Source organism: Garra rufa, chromosome 3, assembly GCF_049309525.1.
Source record: "Garra rufa chromosome 3, GarRuf1.0, whole genome shotgun sequence".
NCBI lineage: Eukaryota > Metazoa > Chordata > Actinopteri > Cypriniformes > Cyprinidae > Garra > Garra rufa.
Window position 1 is genome coordinate 46,750,746 of NC_133363.1, and position 21,929 is coordinate 46,772,674.

The following is a 21,929-nucleotide window of genomic DNA, read 5'->3' on the forward strand; positions in this document are numbered from 1 at the left end:
GGTTTCCGCCAAATTGGGCTTCTTTTGATTGGCTTGGACCGGAGAATAACGCATTGGGCGGGTAGACAAAATTTGGGCTGTTTTAAAAAAAAATAAAAGCCGCCCAATCAGCTGCTTTTTTCTTCGCTTTTATCATTAGTGATTGTTATTTTAATACCTTCGAGCTCAAAGTATCACAGTAATATAATGTGTAGTGCAGTCATCAACTCATTTTTGCTTAATGCAACGCTTACTGGTTTAGTTAACAGAGACCTGTCAATCAATTTACGTCTTTTACGTTAGTGAGATGTGATGACTTGTGAGTGACGAGGTTTTGGCGCTATAACGGGCAAGATTTTGAATATGCAGCTTATTCGTTTATTCATTTGAAGTAATTGCGATGGCAAAGTGGCCTAAATATAAGTTACACGATAAAAAGTCTAAGTGGATTACATGTGGTGAGAGATGAATAGAAGACTTCTAAATATAATTGTAACTGAAATAAGAAAAAGTGGGTGTGTGCATGAACGTAAATGCCAGCTACATTGTTTCTCATCACTTTATTGTGCACTTTTTGCACAGAAATTAGCATATTTTTACTGTGGACATTGAAAATGATGCATGTGTTTTTCCAAGGGTTAAAGTCATCGGTTAATTTCCACTTTGAAAAGAAGACATTTTACGCATATTTTCGGACTGTTTTGATCCATATTCCTGTGAAATTGATTTATCTTTATTTTATTTTGTTATTATTCTTTTTTTTAAGAGATAAAAATGGTCCTTATTAACCTTGACATGGCAATAAAATTCTCATTATTTTGGCAGTTAAAATTTGGGCTGGTTTTTGTTGAAGTGGGCGGGTTTTGGTGAGCTTTTGGGCTGGAAATCGTCAACCCGATCTGGCAACACTGGCACCAATCACGTCCCACCCTCCTTTTGTCAAACCCAGACAACATCGCGTCCATAACATTGCTAAGCAACAACAACACGGAAAATAATCTAAAAAACCCTGTTCAGTCGATAGACGTCGAAACTACATCAATGCACAGGCTTCAGAACAACGTGAATATAAGAGACCAGTGGCACGTCAACTTCAGCCTCTTTCACACAGCGATTGCGGTAAATACACGGATAATGTTTCCCATGATTTGTTCCGGAATTGTTTAATTGGGTTCATTCACAGTTGTTTTCCGGAATCTGTGCGTGCTTTACACACAACCCATAAAGACATGTGACGTTTGGATGTGAGATGTAATGCAACGCGTACGTTTCACTAAACTGAAACTAACCTGAACAAACTGTGCTTCAGCGCTGATAGTGAGGAGCTGGCTCTGTCTGATCGCCGCTTCATTCCACTTTGCACGTATTTTTTTGTCGTGAAGAGTCGCAGGGTAACGTGCATCACACAGCGCTTGTTCCCGTAATTTTCCCAAATCAGCACGCATTGTGAAAGGGGCTTTACTAAAGCAACAGTTATGTAGCTTACTGCATTCGGTGTTTGAAAAAGAAAAAACATTAATGATCATTCTGAAATATCTTGTTGAGTATCAGCAGGCTAGGCTCTCTCTGTGGCTCTGGGCTCGGCTAAAGCATACATGACCGTAGTTACCTGTGGTTGGCCTGGCTGTGCGTCACTCAGAAAATAACAGGCCAATCAGAAGAGAGGCTCATGAATATTAATTAGATGGACCAAAATCGACCTGTTTTTGACAGAGCTCCTAAAAAAGGAGCTGTAAAAATATATTGAGATGGATTTTGGCACTTATACCGCAAATATATATTCTTAAGGACATCAACAACTAAAATAAACCTCCAGAAATGTGTACAATATGGGACCTTTAAGCTTACTAATATTTCAAGTATTAATGTGGGTTTCAGTAAATAGTAGAATCTTAGTAAACATCTAAGATTTTAATACTTAACAGCTTTTTAAATGTGTTTCTTGGTGGTGGGACAGCAGTTTGCACCAATTCTATATAGAATGACCCAAATATGAAAGGAAAAAAGTTGCAATAAACAGAAAAATGTACTGCAACTAGTACACAGTATCAACCCAGGTGAAAATCAAGTGCAATTCCACAATGTACCTAAAGTGCTCCATTTCCACGCACTAAATTTGTACCTAATATACTAAAAATTCTTCTTTAGTACTTCTTAAGAACATCTAAGCATACTCAAATGCTATTTTGGGACACCATGAAAATGAACTGAAATGTGCTTTTAACATACTATCTCTGTATTAAAAATGTATTTAGTTACCACTTGTAGTACACTTGAACCCACTAGTGTATGAAAGATTGGTTCAAGTATACTACAAGTGATAACCAAGATGTTCTTAGGATTATCTTAAGTATATTAAGTACAACATTTTGTAGTCAAATTAAACAAAGGGAAAATCATTTTATGCTAATCATTATTTTACTCAATCCAGTGATTTGTTAATTCCCTGACATTTCTTATTGTATACCAATCACATTTGACAATGTCTCAGGATACCTCATGCAAAGACACCCAAAAAATTTGGTGTATTGGGACCCTTCAGAAATCAACACATTTCTGCCATTTACAGCCATTGATATGATGTCAAATAAGATATAAAAGTATATTTTTTTTCTGTGTGTGTATAAACAAATAGTACTTTATCGTTTTGTATAAGTTTTCTTAAAATGGAAAGATGAGTTTTATTGGCTTGCACACAAACCTAATCTCAAGGTCAAACCATTAGCCTTACTGAAAGAACTGCCAAAGAATCAAGCATGTGAACAGGTGATAAGCGCTAGCAAACATTAGTAAAAATAATTTTTAAAACACTTGTGTTAGTGAATAAATATATTGATGTTTATTATATTATTGATTTTTTTTGTGTGAATAAATCATTAGGTGGGCTTATTTGGAACACATGCAGGCTCAAATGGTACAATTAAGCCCATGCCAGAGTTTTGACTTTATTCATAAAATATCTTAATTTTACATTCTAAAGTGTACATCAACGAATTAATATATTTTCAAATGAGAGATAAATCTTGCATTTCAACAATTGCTTTTTCGAATAAACCATGTCAATATCTATGAAAAACACATCAACTTAGATTTTGGTGGGCTTATTGGGTAACTTACCCTTCTACATGAAAATAGAGCACTTTAGGTACATTATAGAAGTGCACTTTTTTCCATCTGTGAAGGCTGATATGTTCATCATTGTTAGTGCTTTGAGGGGTTAACACATATTTCCCACATCTATGTTTATTTCATACATTCAAGCACTGTTCTATATCAGTTGTACAGATGCTGGGACACTGCAGGCCTATTAGCTGAAGGCCCTTGACAGATGCTATAGATAAGGATGGTTTAATATTTTGTATGCATTTAAACTGTACACCATCAGACATTTACAGTGTGGTGCTTAAAATCTTATTTACCACAACATAAAACAGACTGCAAGGGCAAAGCATTTGCAGATGCACAAGGGAGAAGCTTGCCCTGTTATGATATACCCTGCAGGGTCCATGTGTACTTTCGTTGCTTTGATATTTTATAGGACATAACAGACAGTAATAGTCCCATTTTGTTTTATATTATACTACATTATTATGATAGATGTCTTCAGTGTGGTGCCTGAAAAGAGCAAGACCAACAAAATTTTGTGTTTCATTTCAATCAGGACAAAAAATTATTCACTTGTATATAATTTTCTCCATGTTTTACACTGTCCAGTAACAGTCTAGCAAACAAATTGAAGTCAAATGTCATGTGTGTCATCTTATGGCATCTACAGACTGTGCTACTACAGCAGTTTTGTAAGATCATTACAAATTTCACTGTGCAACATAGATCTACTAAACTTGGGTTCAACAAATATATAATTGTAATCTATGATGCAAGTTAATATATATGAATAAAACATCCTCATGTGTACTAAAAAAAAAAAAGAAAGAAGAAGAAACTAATTGGAATCCCACATACCGGTAGACATTTTAGAATTTTTAAGCCTCCATGGCATTTATGTTTTAGCACCATGTCACATTGATCAATACGCCCTTTCATGTTGCATTTTTATTGGCTAGTCAGTAGACATAGGTCATAGCAGCATTGTGAGATAGTCATCCTAAATTTATGACACTGTTAGAAAATTATCGCAGACTATCTTTGGTCGCAAGACCACGATAATGGCCGTTTTCACAGTATGACATAAGACCACCATTTAGGAGCCACGGCGAAAAGAAATTGGCAGGATTGTTTCACGAGGGTCATCTTTTGTGTAGGAAAGACTAAAATAGTACAATGTATCCACCTTTTTCTTCAACGTGGACGTAAGCCTATGGGTGAGACTTCTGTAACATTATCTGCTATAGGAAAATAACGAGAATAACATCAAACGGTAAATGGTAAAACTGATTGCACTACAAACCAGTGTGTTCATCATTAAAATAATACATTAAAATAATAGGGCAAGACATACCAATTTACAATATGAAGCAGCAAAATGAGCTGTTTTGTACAGGTAAAAATAGCTGGATGCCGATGAGACCGGAAGCCAGGCCCATAAAATGTATAAATGGCCTTCTGTTACGGGAAGAAAAAGGTGGATAGCCAGGCAATACAAGCAATGCAAAACTTGCAGATAAATTATAGCACATGTGCTTCCTGTTTCGTAAGAATTGTTGTGCCACAACAGAGATGCTATGCTGAATGTACCACATCAAAATGAGAGTTTGAATTCAGCGTCACCACTACTAAGCTTCCGATACGTCTTTATTGTTCTTAATGACGCTCAGGTGATGACATTTAATGTCCCCGACAACCCCTGTAGTCTCATTGACCACTTGTTAGCAGGAGAAGTAAATGTTTTTTTGTTTTTTGATCACAAAGGGCTATTACTGATGCATTTTATGTTATAGAATAAAACATGAAAATACAGTTGAAGTCAAAAGTTTACATACACTTGATTCTTAATACTGTGTTGTTACCTGAATGATCCACAGCTTTTTTGTTTGTTTTTTTGTTTAGTGATAGATGAGTCACTTGTCTGTCCTGAACAGTTAAACTGCCCGCTGTTCTTCAGACAAATCCTTCAGGTCTCTCTTTGGTTTTTCAGCATTTTTGTGTATTTGAACCCTTTCCAACAATAACTGTATGATTTTGAGATCCATCTTTTCACACTGAGGACAACTGAGGGACTCATATGCAACTATTACAGAAGGTTCAAACACTCACTGATGCTTCAGAAGGAAACACGTTGCATTAAGAGCCGGGGGTGAAAACTTTTTACATTTGAAGATCAGGGTAAATGTAACTTATTTTGTCTTCTGGGAAACATGTAAGTATCTGTAGCTTCTAAAGGGCAGTACTAAATGAAAAAAAATATTATATTTAGGCAAAATAAGATAAGTTAAATGTACACATCCTCACTCCCTTAAAAATTTTGCAACTCGGCTCGTAATGCATCGTGTTTCATTCTGGTAACAATCAAGTGTATGTAAACTTTTGAAAGGGTCATTTTTATAAATTCAACTATTATTTTCTCTTGTAGACTATATGTAAACATCTTTTATGTGAAATGTCTTATTCAGGTCAGTACTAAATAAACAATAACATAATTAACATTTGCAGATTCTGCATAGGGGTATGTAAACTTTAGACTTCAACTGTAAATTGAGGTTGTGTTAACCACAGACCTTATTTCAGACATTTACCTAAAAGCCTGTTCAAAAACCCACTGACTTGAGACAATGGAACTGGAAATGCTAAAATGCAACTAGAACAAAACAAGAAAGCATGGAAAAAGTGGACCTACTATGCATGATCTCATATGCACCACTTATCTAGATTATGCACCCATTTTATATATTTTCTGTGAGCATTCTACACTGAACAGAAAGGATGAGTCACTGTGGCGCTTTCAATTTACATTTACTGTATGTTTTATCGACTTACAGTAAAGAACAGATATAGTGGAAATGCCAATTTCTACTCTCAGTATCAAAGTATCAAGCTATAATCTTAGGTTTCATAAATCAAAAAGAACTTCAAAACTCAAGAGTAGATGCAAATACACTGGTCATTTATGCCCTCCTTAATAAAAAAAAGCACCTAGAAAGAAAAGTCAAACCCGCAAATTATTATATTTGCCAGTTAGTGACTGACAGTTACGCATGCTGCTACTATAACAAGTGACCTGCACAGACCTCCGCAAGGGCTGGATCGTGTTTTAGAGGTCAAGCCCCCTTGTCCCCCATCCCCCATGCACAACACTGTATGACAACATAGTGTTTTAGTTGCAATAACAAACCAAAATATAACTAGCCTATGCAAATCAAGTGTCTTATAATAGCAAAATAGATACACTGCCCTCCAAAAATTTGGAAACGCCCTAGAAAAGTGGGGTTTTGGACAATATTGGCATGAATCCTTTTTAATTTGTGATAGTTTTGCACTGATAAGACATATTTTATTACATAAACAGTTTCACAAAACTGAAATGTTTGATTCATCAAAATATCCACTATTAGCAGCCATTACAGCTGCTATTTATTTTATTAACATTGACTTGATATATTACTCTAAGCCTCCTGAAGGATTGCCCAAAGATGATTCACACTATGCTGATATCGTCCACACTTTGCCAGGGTTGTTTCCAAACTTTTGGAGGGCAGTGTAGATATAGGCCAAACCATAGAAATGACTTAATAATTCAGCCTGTTTTAAAGGTCCTCATGCTTGAACTGGCTTTTATTTGTCCAAGTGGTTTTGGACTTTATACTGTTTATTTACTAACTCCTAACACTTCAACTGCTACTTTAATAGTATTCTATTTTTCCAAAAGTGTGATTAATTTAATTAAACTTAATGCATTCAACTTTTTAATTGGCAAATGATTACTGCACGTAAATTGACATTGGCTATAAACCAGAGATCCATGTGTTAACCCACCAAACATATAAATTATTAACTGAAGTCAATTGTGCAAGTCACTTAATTATTCAGAGACGCACAATGATCCTAATTCAGCCATTCTAAGTGAATAGCCAAATGCACGAGAGAAGGTCATCTTATCTCCTCGAGCAGTCCTTCACTAAGTGTAAACACGTTCTTATCGCGCGTATTCTACACTCAGCTGGTCACAAAGTTCACTAGTATGTTTACATAGCTATTATTTATTTGTAGCTAAAGCTAGAATAATCGGTAGGTTCGCCTATTTGTATAAACAGTGTATTTCAGCGTGTTCTAAGCAAAAAGCAGAGCTGAGCTTAAGGAACCGCCCTAAAGCCGGTGTTGTAACGTGATCTAACACACGAGGCTGTGAATCTCATGCTCGCTCATTCTCACTGCAGACTGTCGCGCAGGCTTTTCTGATCTAAGTGAGGAGCTACGACTCTTAAAATTACCCTTAGGCCCCAAGGGCAAATAATCACATATACATCATCTACTGCCAATATTTAATCCCGGTGCCATTTCGGACTTTCAACATGGGAAAGAAGCTCGCGACATGGACGCTTCTAGCGGTCTTTTCTCTGCTGGTAGTGAAAGGTAAGCGCTGCGCCCCTCTTTGTTGAACCCGGTGCCATGCCTACTTCATCATTTTTGTCGGCACCGTAGGCAAGCATTGATTTAAAGCATTTAGACTCTGACTTTTATGTCGCCTCCATTTTTATGGAAAACACCGGGTGCAGGAATCACATAAATCACCGTGTTCGAGTTGCGTTTTAACATCTGTCTGGGTCTGGATCATCTGTCTGGGTCGAGCCATTGCTACGGCGCTGTGCATGACATCCTGTGAGGCTCAACAAATGATGTTCATCTATAAAAGCGAAAAATTAAATCAAGTTTTTAAATGTTGGGTTTATTGCGGGGTGAGACAGGTTAAATACGCCCGTTAAGCATATTAATGAGGCTGAGAGGAATATTACTGTTCTTGTCTATTGAATATTAAGTGCATCACTAATCGCTTGTATGTTTCCACTTGCGCATTTAGGACTATTTAAGATATTATGAATACATTTGGTTTCTTTATTGAACAACATATCGTATTCACACTTAAGCGTCAATAACTGAGGTGTATTTTGATTATGTTTAGCTTATTCTATAAATTAACATCGTCGTGTATTTTAAATTAAAATATTAATGCTGTGCCACAACTTGTAACATTTGACCAATTCATGGTGTTTTGCAGCCCTCATTTACGTTTTCCAACGGCTTTAATCATTATATCTGGGCTTGAAAAAACTAAACTAAACAAAACAGTTCAGTACTGGCTGAAAATAAATATATTCACAGAACAATATAATTTCCAGTCTCCCCATCCTAGCACGGTACAGGTAGCCTACGTTGGGAGGCTTGGAGTCAGGGCGCATGCGCATAAGAAGCCACAATGCGCCCAGGTACAGCATAGGAGTTTGGATTTTTTTGGAGACTGCGGAAGATAGGAAGATACCATCATTTTATGACGGGGGGACAGTCCCCCCTCTGTTGGTGTGAGGCACACACCAGCACAATGTCAAAGGATTCCATGCTTGTACGAGCAAAGTCATGTAGGCGTTTAAAAAGAGTGACTTCCTTTTCTGACAAAGACTACTTTCAATATTGTTCAGAAGCATAGATGTGCCCTCCATGTTGCATTGTATAAAAATCCCCTTACCCACTACTGAAATGAATGAGGAAAGCCAGCGTCTGCAGTTCTGGCAGAGGTAAACGGCCCCTCCCCCTTTTCCTCTCAGCCACACCCCTTTGAGGTATATGTAATTAGATACATGTTTACACTCCCTTACCTAAAAACTCATTGGATATTTATGATGGGCATATAGTTTTACTATTGTTTTAGGTGTTAGGTTCATGTTTTGAAATGTTTTCATTTGAATTCCAATATATTCGTCTTTAATCTGCAATCTGTATAATCACTAAAACCCAACATTAAAATATATTAACTAATGTACTGTATTTAAACCTGTAGGTCTCTATTGTAAAGGGGAAAAACATTAGATAGATGAACTGCTGTAACATGACATATTGATCACAACAGTGTGCGAGTGCTGAGCTGGCTTTGGCAGCACTGCATGAGGGGTAACTGTTGCTTTTAGCTTTTAGCTAAACTTAATTTGCACAAAGACAACCTATAACTGAACAAGAAAAAAAAGGCAGGAAGAGGGATTTAGAAAAAGACAGTGGGATAGACAAGAGACAGATAAAGAAATATAGATGTTTAAGACTGACCCCTGTGGAGTGTTGCACCACTTTATCTGTGACCCAGTGCTAAAAATATATGGTAGACACGCATTGCATAAGACATGGAGAGCTGAGTCTGGCTTACTACAGAGGAACCATTTAGAAATGTACTACCAAAAATGACACATTAGGAAAGAATCTTGAAAAAAAAAAACATCTTTGTTTTGTAGTACATCAGCACAAAAGATTCTTTGTCCCTTTGTGCTTGAAGAATGCATTGCTAAGCTGTCATTTTCTTGTCTTTGTTCAAATCCAGGAATGCAGTGGCACTATTGAGGAATTTGTATCATAAAGAGTCTTTGGTAAAGCTGGGCATCAGATCCAGTTTTAGCATTAGCATCCATTAATCATCTGAGATTTTTTATTATGGTACCGCATACTGCGAGTACTGCAGTCAAATAAGAATATTACAGGACTTGGATGATGCAAAAAACAAAAGTATGCATTTATATGTATATTGGCACGGCTGGAGTACCTTATTACTTTTATAAAACGGTTAACACAAAATACAAATATTAAAACCAAAAATGAATGTATTGATATGTTACTTTTTTAAAAAGTAAATTAATTAAATGCTTTTCTTTTGCTAAAAAATCGTTCTTGACAGTGACAGTAAATGTCTGTAACAAGCCACAACTTGGAGCTTAAACAGAATTTTGTTTGCAAGCATCATTACTGTGTAAACTGAAGGACATACAGCATCATGTCTGAAACTAAAAAAAACTAATAAATACAGTAATATTTCCTTCGCACTTTGGAAACTGTGGGCTTCCACACAAACATCAAGGTATCTCCTGTATGAGAAGACTTCCTTTGACAGCAGAGTGTGTGAGCTCTAAAAATTAAAGATGAATGACGCAACATAACGCATCAAGGGTCTCATAATTCATTACCGAAGTAATAATCAATTAATTTAGCTAAAATAAAGAATACATGGAATGGTTTTGACGCTATATTGATTGTTTATGTTGCTTACGGTGTTGTACAGAGTAGTACGGAGAACTGAATAAAACATAGCTGTTGACCAATCAGAATCAAGGACTGGAACTAACTGTTTTATAATTTCTTTTATGCACATATGTAGTTTGTGTTCAGGCATGATTTACATAACATATTACATGCTTTTTCATTATTTAAATACATATTTAGTGTATGCCTATGCTTGAATTGCACAAATATTTTGTGAATGTTTCTGTGTGTCTTTCAGGAATAAGTCAAGATCTGGACTTGGCAGATGCATTTGACGACGAAGAACCAAGTGAGTATGACAATTATGTTAATGAAAATTCTTGGCCGAATTCTTTTTACTTTTATTTACACCAAAAATATTTAGGTGTAGTGTCAGATGGCTTTCATTTTGTATTTTAAATGACCTTTCTTTTTTTAATTCTCCAGCTGCCCCACCACCTAAAGTGGACCCAGCGGGTGGTGCAGGAGGAGCAGGTGAGAGTATTCATTGTTTGTTGTAATTAATATCACTGTAATAAGCAGAGCAAATGCTGTTAAATGAGCTTTCTAAAATTAAATGATGCAGTCATTTATTAGCTTATGTGACTTACTGACAATGAAAAGAATTGAATACCTTATTTAAAATAAAATTATGTTAATTTGTTCAACAGAGAAACCCAGTCTTAAACCTGTTAAGCCCACAGTCAAGGAACCAGCAAAGCCCAAGCCCAAACAAACAGGTGAGAGGCACTTAATATATCCCAGATGCTTGTTCTGCTTGAGATGAACATGAAGCAAATCTCCATACTAATTTTCTTCTATAACCACTGGAGCTATTAACATTTTCGAGTGCTAAAACACACAGGTTTTGTGTCTTGTGTTATGATGAGTCAGCAGGACATTTACTCTGACAGAAAGCTCTTACAGCTCATATATTTGTATCTATGTGTGTGGTGCAGTTTAGATTGGGGAGTAGCCTATTTTGAACATTAAAGAATGTATACCATAAAGAAATTCCTGTATTTTGGTGCTTACTAATCAGTCTTCATCATAGGTTTGAATACCCAGCACCCTCTGTATGTGAACTGCTTTACAATACTAACATATTAACTAACCTTCACTAACAGAGGAGACATACACTGATTATTTTGACGCCACCATTCGGCCAGGCCTGTTGCCCCGAACACCCCCTAGTCCTCTCCGAACCTCTGTTCCCCCTCGGAAAGCCCAGTCTGGTTTGTACAGTGTCGTCAGTTTCCCTGTAGATCCGTCCATCGTGTTTGTGTCCGTGTCTGTTTGCATGTAGATATGTGTATTCAAAGCAAGTTTAAAAGTGGGATGAAAGGCCAAAATTATTAGATTTATAGTTTAACAGTATTGACTTTTGATTGAGCCTAGTAATTTATGCGATCATGGATTGTTTAGCATCATTTTCTATAATGATCTGAATGTTCTTCCATATTCAGACGAAACAGAAGTCACTGTAATAATGCTTTAGCTAGTACTCATGTGATGCAAATTATTATAAAATTACAGGAGCTAAAATAAGTAATTGCTACAAGCACATTTTCTGGTGAATGTCAACTCAAGTCCTTCTGTAAACTTATCCAGCGTGTCTCACACCCCAATACCACAGCACATTATGATCATATTTTTTACATTTGTTAGTATTGTCATCTTGTCTTGTGAGATTGTGTGTCTATCTTCACTGCGTAAGGCTAAGTTTACTAGTACATTTTCATTTTAAAACAACTTTTGCTACAGTTCCACTTGTCGTTTACACTACTCTGGTGTTTTTGACCCTCGAAAACTGAGACTTTCGAAAACGTAGCAGACCTATAGTTTGAAAACTCTGGGGATGCCTTTTAGTGTAAATGGACCAAAATGGAGACTTTTGAAAATGATGACGTGGTTGCTCGCATTTGCTCTGCTTATCTCTGAAAACCTCGTAAACAGTGCATGCCCAGTGTGCATGAATGGTCATGTTACATGCATTTTCAGTTGTGATCGTTTCTGAAATGCAGTGAAAACACCAGTGTAGACAAGGATAGTTTTCATTTTTAAATGCTGTTTTAAAAACGAAAACGCACTAGTGTAAACAGCCGTAAATGTGAAGCATTTACACACAAACCATCTGTTTTTCATAGTCACTTAGCCATGTTAAAATAACAGTTGGTACTGTGTATATTTCATTTGTTATGTAATGAGTAATTCTTTTGGCTGATAGGTCCTGGGGACTTCGATCTTTCAGATGCCCTGAACCCCGACAATGACATCAAAGGGAAGGGCAAAGACTCTGGCAAAGGCGGTATGTATTTTTCTGTTTACCTTCTTTTACTTTTCTCCATATTTTATTTTTTGCAATTTAGCAGTTCAGTCAGACAACTTTAAAGGATTAGTTCACTTCCAGAATAAACAATTCCTGATAAGGAAGATGTTCACGCCTTTCTTTCTGAAGTCAAAAAATGAAATGAAGGTTTTTGAGGAAAACATTCCAAGATTTTTCTACATAGTAGACTTCAATGGGACTAAATGGGTTAAAGGTCCAAATTGCAGTTTTAATGCAGCTTCAAAGGTCTTTACCCAATCCCAACTGAGGAAAAGGGATCTTATCACAACGATTGATCATTTTCTAAAAAAAAAAAAAAAAACATTCTCATTCAGTCAGCACTTCCGCCTATGACCTTTCCAACATGACTATGTAATGTGTGAGATTGGGCTGGTGCAAAATGTGCATTTCTGGTTAAAAAGTATATACATTTTTATTTTTTCAGAAAATGTTCTATCGTTTTGCTAGATAAGACCCTTATTCCTTGGCTGGGATTGTGTAGAGCCCTTTGAAGCCGCACTGAATCTGCAATTTGGGCCCTCAACCCATTAGGTCCCATTGAAGATCACTATACAGAGAAAAAATCCTGGAATGTTTTCATCAAAAAGAACATCTTAGATGAATTTTTATTCTGGAAGTGAACTAATCCTTTTTCAGTAATAATGTAATTTCATAGAAATAATGCTGGCTTTAGGGTTTCAACATAAATCTGCCGCAGAGCAGAATCTAAAACCTCTGGATAGAAGTATCCCGCTAAACTTGTTGCAATATAAAATAACTCATTTGGCTTACGCCAAAATAAATTGCTTTATCAAAGCAGACTTTGTTCTACAATCTTAAGAGAAAAGGAAATGGTGAGCTGAAATAAAAGCTTTCCACTCATGACACTGTCTCTCCAAAAAGAGATGTGAAAGCGCAAAAACAGTGCAGAAAATTAAGACGAAGGGCCATCTGTTTGCTATTGAAACATCACATTTTGTCCACCATTATTCATTTTGTACATTTTCTTTAAAAAAACTGTGTAATCTTGACGGTCATCAAAGGCATAGCCAAAGGAAATCACACAATAAAGTCAATAATATCACTCTTACAGTCTATCACTGGAAAACTTAGGCTACTATGTTGCTAGTCAGTGTGGATTAACCCAAGCTAGCCAGGCTTGATGGCATCTCCTATCCCTGCCAGATAAAGACCTCGGAGGAGGGGGCCGTGATGACGGCAAACCCAATAGCAGAGGTGGAACTAGTGGTAAGAAATAGAGTAATAGCTTGGGAAACCCATTCTGCCACCCTCTTCCTCTCTTAATCTTCTTGGCTGGAAAAACCCCCCTTTGTACCCACAAATCGAAGCTGATCTCACATTATTAAACTCCAATTGCTGTCTGATTTCAGGTCAAGGCTTTTTAGAACTGATGCATTAACCTAGTGATCACCATGGCTCCTGATCGCTTGCATCTTGACTTTGCATGCATTTTGGTTTAAATCAACCAGATTTCTAATTTCATTGCTTCCTCTAGAGCAGTAGGGCTGGGTATTGATACAGATTTAATGATTCGATTCTGATTGATTGATTCATTTTCTCGACTTGATAACATTCAATTCTGATCTCGATTTAATTTAATGTTAATTTTGAAATATTTTATGTCTATTTCATATATGTGACCCTGGACCACAAAACCAGTCATAAGGTTAAATTTTACAAAACTGAGATATATACATCATATGAAAGCTCAATAAATACACTTTCTATTGATATATGGTTTAAGATAGGACAAAATTTGGCCGAGATACATCTAGTTGAAAATCTGGAAACAGAGGGTCCAAAAAAAGCCTAAATATTGAGAAAATCACCTTTAAAGTTCTCCAAATTAAGTTCTTAATGCATATTACTAATCAAATTACATTTTGATATATTTATAGTAGGAATTTTACAAAAAAAATTTCATGGAACATGATTTTTACTTAATTTGCTAATGATTTTTGGCATAAAAGAAAAATCAATCATTTTGACCCATACAATGTATTTTTGGCTATTGCTACAAACATACCCCAGCGACTTAAGACTGGTTTTGTGGTCCAGGGTCACATATGTGTATTACATATTTAAAATATTAACACAATATTGTCTCTGCTTTCTAATTTGGTTGTCGATATACAATCATTATTAAAATGGTGGGTTTTGTTTAAATATCCATTTATTCAAATATCTATTGCATAATTGCAATATCAATGTGGGTTAAATAAAATATGATAAATATTAATATAGTGCATATATTTATCAAAACACTCCTATTTAGAGCTATTTCTTTCTAAATAATGAGCCATGGACATTAAATGGATTTTTTGAGTGATTGCATGAGACGTGATACATTTCAGTAAGTTGTACTGTCTTACAACGTACCTTTTAATGACAATTTGTTAATTTCGTGCTATAACTTGTAGTAAAGTGGGCGAGTTGAACTGCAAGTCAAGAGCTTGTCAGAAGAATGCGTTGTATCTTCGTGCAAGGTAAACAAGGGAGCGCCATCTAGAGGAGAATACTGGTAATAATAGGACTCACATTAAGTACAACCAGTAGTATAGTATATTAAACGTTTTGTGGAAATAAACACAGAAAAACTTTGATTCGTCTCAAGAAACAATATTAAATTAAATGATTTTTTTGGCCCAGCCCTAGTCGGCAGCTCAGCTTTCAGTTTCCTGCAGTGTTGGGAGTGCTGGGCTTTTCCTCTTTTGGGGTCACAAACGCTTCACCTTTATTAGATCACTTTGGGTCCTGACTGATTTTCTAACTTCGCAGGTAGTCAATTCTCAGACGACGACCTTTCAGATGTGGGCAATGATAACTCCTACAAACCTGACAAAGGCAAAGGTGAAAAACTTAAACTGCCTGACCGATTCTCACATTGTAGGGCATGTCAAATAAAACAATTATTGGCCTACTGTAGGAGTGTCATTTGAAATGTTAATCGTTCCACAGGTGGAAAAGGTGGAAGTAGTGCCGGAAGCAGTGGTGGTGATTTGGATCCTGCTGATGAAAATAACTACGGTAAGATTGTGTTAAATAGTATTTAGGGCTATTAGAACAACACATTGTAAAGCGTATGCTAATTTGATCTAGATCAATCTTTTAATAGTGGCCAATGTGTTCATTCATAGACACCATGGCTGAGACTGGAACCATCGCTGGTATTGTGAGCGCTGTTGCTATGGCTCTGGTTGGTGCAGTGAGCAGCTACATCTCCTACCAGAAGAAGAAGTTTTGCTTCAGCATACAGCGTAAAGATAAACATTTTCTTCTCAATTGTACCACATGGCTTGTATTATTTCATTTGCTCATTATCATGTGGTTCATCTCTCCACAGAGAGTCTAAATGCAGATATGGTGAAAGCAGATGCCCCAGACGCTGTAGTTGCACAGGAGCCACAAGGTATTGACCCCATTTATGTTGCATTTGTGAGGCAAATGTCTTAACTTTTTTTGGCCAAATTTAAAAGGTAAATTTGCAGATTTTTAAACAGCTTAAGTATAAGTAATGAACGATGTACGTTATTTTTCCATGTTACTTCCACAATATCACAATTATTTGCCAAAAGTTCATACTTCCCCCATCTTGCCAGTGGTGAATTTAATTTTTTATTTCCGTTTATATTCATTTATGTTGTTATTTATTCATTCTGTTCACCTGTTCTGTCAAACAATTGTGATCTAAAGCCCAAAGTATACTTTGTTTTTGAACACATACGCTAGCGTATACATACAGTCGAATGGGTAGCTTTTTAAAGTAAAAGTATGTGCGGTTACAAAAATTTGGTGGTGTGCATACTGTATACACATATTATACTAATGACGAAATTTGCGTCATGCAGTGTACACTGACCTTCGCATGTGCGCAAAAATGAAGTATACTTTGGACTTTAGATTGCCACTTAGCAGCGTGGATGTAGTATGACACAAAAAAGTTTTTGGTTATGGATGCTATTGTTTAATTACCCTATTCGTTAGCACATTTATCACATACAATTTATGTGTTGTTAATAGAAAAACGCTCCAGTCAATTTAGTCCTAATTTTGGACCAGATTTACTTACTGCTTGTGCTAGCGCAAACTGTCTTCTGGTGTTAAAATAGTACCGTCAGGATTTACTAAAGATGTGCAGTGAAGAATTAGCACTGAAAAGGCATGGACACTTAATTTTTGTGCCTGACCTTATTGAATTTGCATTTGTAGAATTTAAAAAATTGATGGGAGGAGAGTATTAAAATGAATCAATGGGATTTACTAACATTTGCGCTCGTCAAATTATTATTTACACCCAAAAAAGCATGTCTTAAAGCAGGCAGTAACTTGTGCTGCTCTTAGTAAATTGAACTGGTCATTATTAAAATTATCTGGCTGCGTCTGTTTTCTTCAATGTGCGGATTGTCAGTAAGGGTGTGTTCACACTTGTCATGTTTGGTTTAATTAAAACGAACTCTGGTGCAACTGCTCTGGAAATGTGGTTCATTTGAGTAAATGTGAACGCTGCCACCTGAACCTGGTGCGCACCAAACAAACAAACTCTGTTGCGGTTTGAATGAAATATGAGCGCAACAAGGACCAAATACTTCTAAACTTTTGAAAACGTTGTAGACCCCATTTTAGTTCGCGTTTCAGTGTAAACAGACCAAAACGGAGACTTTTGAAAACAATGGCGTGGCTGCCCACATTCTCTTTGCGTATCCTTGATGACCATGTAAACAATAACATCATGCTTGTTGCTGTACCCATAGATATGTACAGTCGTGGCCAAAAGTTTTGAGAATTACATAAATATTGGAAATTCCAACAATCCAACAACAGTTTGGTGAAGATCAATGCATTTTCCAGCACGATGGAGCACCGTGCCATAAGGCAAAAGTGATAACTGAGTGGCTCGGGGACCAAAACGTTGAAATTTTGGGTCCATGGCCTGGAAACTCCCCAGATCTTAATCCCATTGAGAACTTGTGGACAATCCTCAAGAGGCGGGTGGACAAACAAAAACCCACTAATTCTGACAAACTCCAAGAAGTGATTATGAAAGAATGGGTTGCTATCAGTCAGGATTTGGCCCAGAAGTTGATTGAGAGCATGCCCAGTCGAATTGCCGAGGTCCTGAAAAAGAAGAGCCAACACTGCAAATACTGACTCTTTGCATAAATGTCATGTAATTGTCGATAAAAGCCTTTGAAACGTATGAAGTGCTTGTAATTATATTTCAGTACATCACAGAAACAACTGAAACAAAGATCTAAAAGCAGTTTAGCAGCAAACTTTGTGAAAACTAATATTTGTGTCATTCTCAAAACTTTTGGCCACGACTGTATAAGTAGATGCCCCTTTCAACCGCTCCAAGCACGCCCTCCATCTAAACAATAGGGCATCTACCTATACATATCTATGGTTGTACCTGCATGAATGGTCATATGACATGCGTTTTTGGTTGTGTAGATGGAGATCGGTTCTGAAACAGAGAAACTGCTAGTGTAGACGAGGATCGTTTTCTTTTTAAAACGCCGTTTAAAAAAGAAAACACACTAGTGTAAACAGGGTCTAACACACCTTTTGTTTGGGTTGTTCAGTGAATTCCGTCACGAAAGATATGTCATTCAACCAGACCAAAAATGCCAGTGTGAAAGGGAAGCAGACCAGGACCAAATGTATCATTTTCCTTTTTGCTCCAGACCAAATTAACCGAACTACAAGTGTGAACACACCCTAAATCACATGCAGAATTTTCCCCTCCCATCAGTGCTTTTATGGAATTGCGCTCTAACGCTAATTTGGCCTGTTTAGTAAATCTGGCCCTTGGTCTTTTAACTTAATTTAGTCCTGAAGTTGTGATCTGTTTATATTTGTATTTATACACTTAATAGAATGATTGATAATTATGTTATTTTCCTTCCTACTGCAGTTCAACAAACTCTTCTCCAGCCTCCCAACGCTGAGCCGCCCACAGAGGAAAATGTGGTGTAAACTGAAATGCAACACCCAAACTGAAGAGGGCGCAGTACTAAATCGTTGTTCTCCAATTTGAATGCCACTGTATTTCCTAGCACATTTGCACCAGAAGGCCCTTTTTGAAGTACCAACGTGACTGTTTAAATCAACCTTAAACATAGTGTAATCATTTTTTTAAATTCTATTTTAACTGTTCACATGCAACAATGTAGTAAGCCTGTTTGCAATAATATTGCTATGAAATGGAAAACACCTAACAATGAAATTTAGCATAATCTTCTGTGTCCCAAGAAATCACACTTGGGGCTTTTTACTGAGGCACATACAAAGAGTCCCACACATACTGCGCTACAGATTTTTTTGTTTGTCAATTTAGCTCATCATTCCTATTGTGCACAAATGCATATTAATGAACACTGATAAGTGTGATTAATCCAAGGTTTACAAAAACAGCTGATTGGATAATCATAGAAATACGCTTTTAAAAGGTCAAGACTGTTTTCCTTAAGATTTCACAGCAAGACGGGCTTAACAGATCAGCTGCTGTGAAATCTGCAATTGAAAAAAAAAAGATGAAGGATTTGTGAAGGTTATTTTGTTTGAACATGATCTGTATATATTTGCCTTGCTTTCACAGAGCAGTGTGAAAAGATTGTTCCACATATATGCAGGTTTTTGTGTCTTAGCAAACTTTTTACTAGAGTGACTTTTGAGGTAAAAAAAAAAAAAAAGACGAACAACTGAAGTCAAAAACTAACCAACAGCTGCTTTCTTCTAATTTGCTTTAAAAAAAAAAAAAAAAGTGAAACGATGACTAAAATGGGTATAACTGTGAAGATGTGACGTGTGTTGATGAAGAAGCCGTGTTGACTGCTTTTGTGCGTGTTAGTTTGGATGTCAGTGGTTGCGATTCCTTCTTTTGAGGAATAGTTTGACTCGGCGGGATCAGAATCAGTAGATACATTAGCGTGAAGTAACTCGTGGGTGGAAGTTGGCGTTTTGTGTTTTCATGTTAGCGCAATACTTAAGCAGTGTAGTAGCTCTCGTATCGCTAATTCTGATCCATTGCCTTTTGTGGGGTTTTAAGGGATTAATGTGCTTGTATATCGCATACCGTTTCCAAGTTTGTACTCAAACCGTTGTATCAGTGTATCTCTATTTACACTTGTAGCAGTAAATGTACATAAATGTTTGTGCCCCCCACTCTTTTTTGGATTACGGGGAGTAGTTTTCCGCCCTAGCTTAGTGTTTGTATCGTTTGTAGCATGTTTGAGCTTTAGCTTCGAGACTTTTTAGAAACCTGTTACACCTTAATGAGTCCCTAGCTGCTTTCCCGTTTTGCTAATTTCCCCTTTTCATTCGGCGTTTGTGCCACAGAACTTGACCAGATGCTTCTGATTTGGAAGCTCACCATCTAGATGTGCAAGTAGAACTAGCAAAACCGGATTAAAAAGCGGCTTAATCCTTACCATCCTCTCCCTCACTTGAGATGCTCCAGATTTTCCTGTAGCTGTTGTTTTTCACTGTGAATTCAGGTGCACCTTTGTAACCCCCAACCCAAGCCCTCGCCAATGGTGCTTTCCTTCCCCAATGCCTTACCACGCTAACATTAGGGAAGACACGCTAGCTTGCTAACACAGCACTAACAGTCACGACCGTTAGAAGGGCTGCCTCACGTGAATGTCTACAAACTAGACGTACTAGGTTATGTACGTTGTTCCAGTTTAAAGGTGTGGTCACGTTCTCTGAAATTTCGCGGGCAAAAATGCTGACTGAAAATTCAAACAAGCCAAACAGTAAATGTGACCTCACCTTAACACTCTATTGCAGTTTGAACACATCTCAAATATTGTTAACTCACACGCCCGAGATAACTATAACATATTTACAAGTCTTGCGAATGGCAATGATGTCAAAGACATATCGGCGCAGAATGTTGCCTGGTACTTCCTTTAAAAGCGCGTCCTACCAAGGCTTTTGTACAGTATCTGGAGTGAAAACCAACCCAGAGAATGTTAGCTGAATGTAACTCTTTTTACTGCTTTGGCTACCAGAACAATGTAGCTTTTTTGGTGCTACACTGTCGTGTCAGAAATGAAGAACACCAAAGATGTGATGGTTTTGCCTTTTTGCATGTTCTTTGACTTTGGTGTGAGTCTAGTGATCCAGTGGAATGAATTTGAAACAGCTGAGTGAAAGATACAACAGTCTCGATTAAGGCAAATGTGGAAATTCACAAGTGTCTTGAACATTTTCGACAGCGTCATCGCCTGTTTGTGTTGAACTGCTTCCAGATTTGTTGCTTGGACGCATTTATGTGACTGTTAAAACCTCCCTAGTTTCTTCAATTGACCATCTACATTTCTGGGTACTAGTAGTTCATATGGTGGATGTTCGCATTTGTGAGGATCTCTGGGCTCTCTGGTGTCGTTCGGCCAGTATAGTTGCAATTTTGTCAAAACAAAGGGTGTACGCGCTGAACTGTACAGATGTGCATGTTTTGGATTCTAGCTGTAGATATTAAAGGTTTTTCTTGTGTACTGGGTTTATTTATTAACTTGAAACATTTGTTATTGGGACATACGTTTCTGAAGTGTCTTGATTTGCACTGCCAGTTTAGTTCTTGCATCATGGTACTGCCACAGATCAGGCTGAAATGCTGCAGGTTTATCTGTCATTGAATGAATTGAATTTCGGCTTTGATGCGAACCTCAGAATATTGACTTTCGGCAAAAAACCTCAGTTTATATCAGTGCCTGCTCACTCAAAAACAGACTGTGATGAAAACACAATTAATTACACAGATAGCAACTGGCAATCCTCTTCCAGACATTTTAATATTCAAATGTACTCAAATTTTACTCTGTATCTCACTGGTTATACTTGGTGGTAAAAGATCAGCATAAAGAAACCCAATAATAAACAATTTATCTTGTCTTTGATTCCTTCCTATTTATTTTTTTTCAAGTCAGGTTGCAAGTGTAACGAGTCAATTTACAGTGCCTTGCAAAAGTATTAATACCCCTTAATTTTTTTTTCACGTTTTATGTTTCTGGCTTATGTTAAACTGCTTTAAATTACTATTCCCCACATCAATCTAATCTCTATACACTATAATGGCAAAGCAAAAAAAAATGGTTTTTCACATCTTTGCAAATTTATTCAAAATAAAAAACATAAATGATTCCATTGCATAAGTATTCATACCATTATCTGGGACAGTTGAAATTTAGCTCAGGAGGCAAATTCAATTGAATGGGTATGATTTGGGAAAAAAAAGCCTGTGGGGCTCAAACATTTCTGGAGAAACCTTAAAATGTGTGTCTACCCCTATCCAACCTGACAGAGCTTGAGAGGTGGAGAGGTCTAGTGGTGAGCTGAAGAATGGCAGATAATTGCCAAATGCAGATGTGCAAAGCTTGTCGCATCATACCCAAAAAGACTTGAGGCTGTAAAGATGTTTCAGTTAAGT

The 21,929-nt window shown here is 36.9% G+C and overlaps 1 protein-coding gene across 4 annotated transcripts; it reads left to right on the top strand.

The window, feature by feature from the left end:
• The first annotated feature begins 7,216 nt into the window (after positions 1-7,216).
• On the top strand, positions 7,217-21,399 carry LOC141331263 (CD99 antigen-like protein 2). 4 transcript variants are annotated; one of them, XM_073836257.1, is made up of 12 exons: positions 7,218-7,506; positions 10,406-10,456; positions 10,594-10,641; positions 10,818-10,886; positions 11,274-11,381; positions 12,374-12,454; positions 13,661-13,723; positions 15,275-15,346; positions 15,455-15,523; positions 15,634-15,753; positions 15,840-15,905; positions 18,411-21,399. In XM_073836257.1, exons 1-12 carry the CDS (start codon positions 7,446-7,448, stop codon positions 18,470-18,472), a joined length of 870 nt encoding a protein of 289 aa, XP_073692358.1. In that variant the 5' UTR covers positions 7,218-7,445; the 3' UTR covers positions 18,473-21,399. The 4 variants fall into 4 exon arrangements, with proteins under 4 accessions (XP_073692360.1, XP_073692358.1, XP_073692361.1 ...); XM_073836259.1 differs by lacking the exon at positions 11,274-11,381 and having other exon boundaries at positions 7,217-7,506; XM_073836258.1 differs by lacking the exon at positions 13,661-13,723 and having other exon boundaries at positions 7,220-7,506.
• Positions 21,400-21,929: the final 530 nt, after the last annotated feature.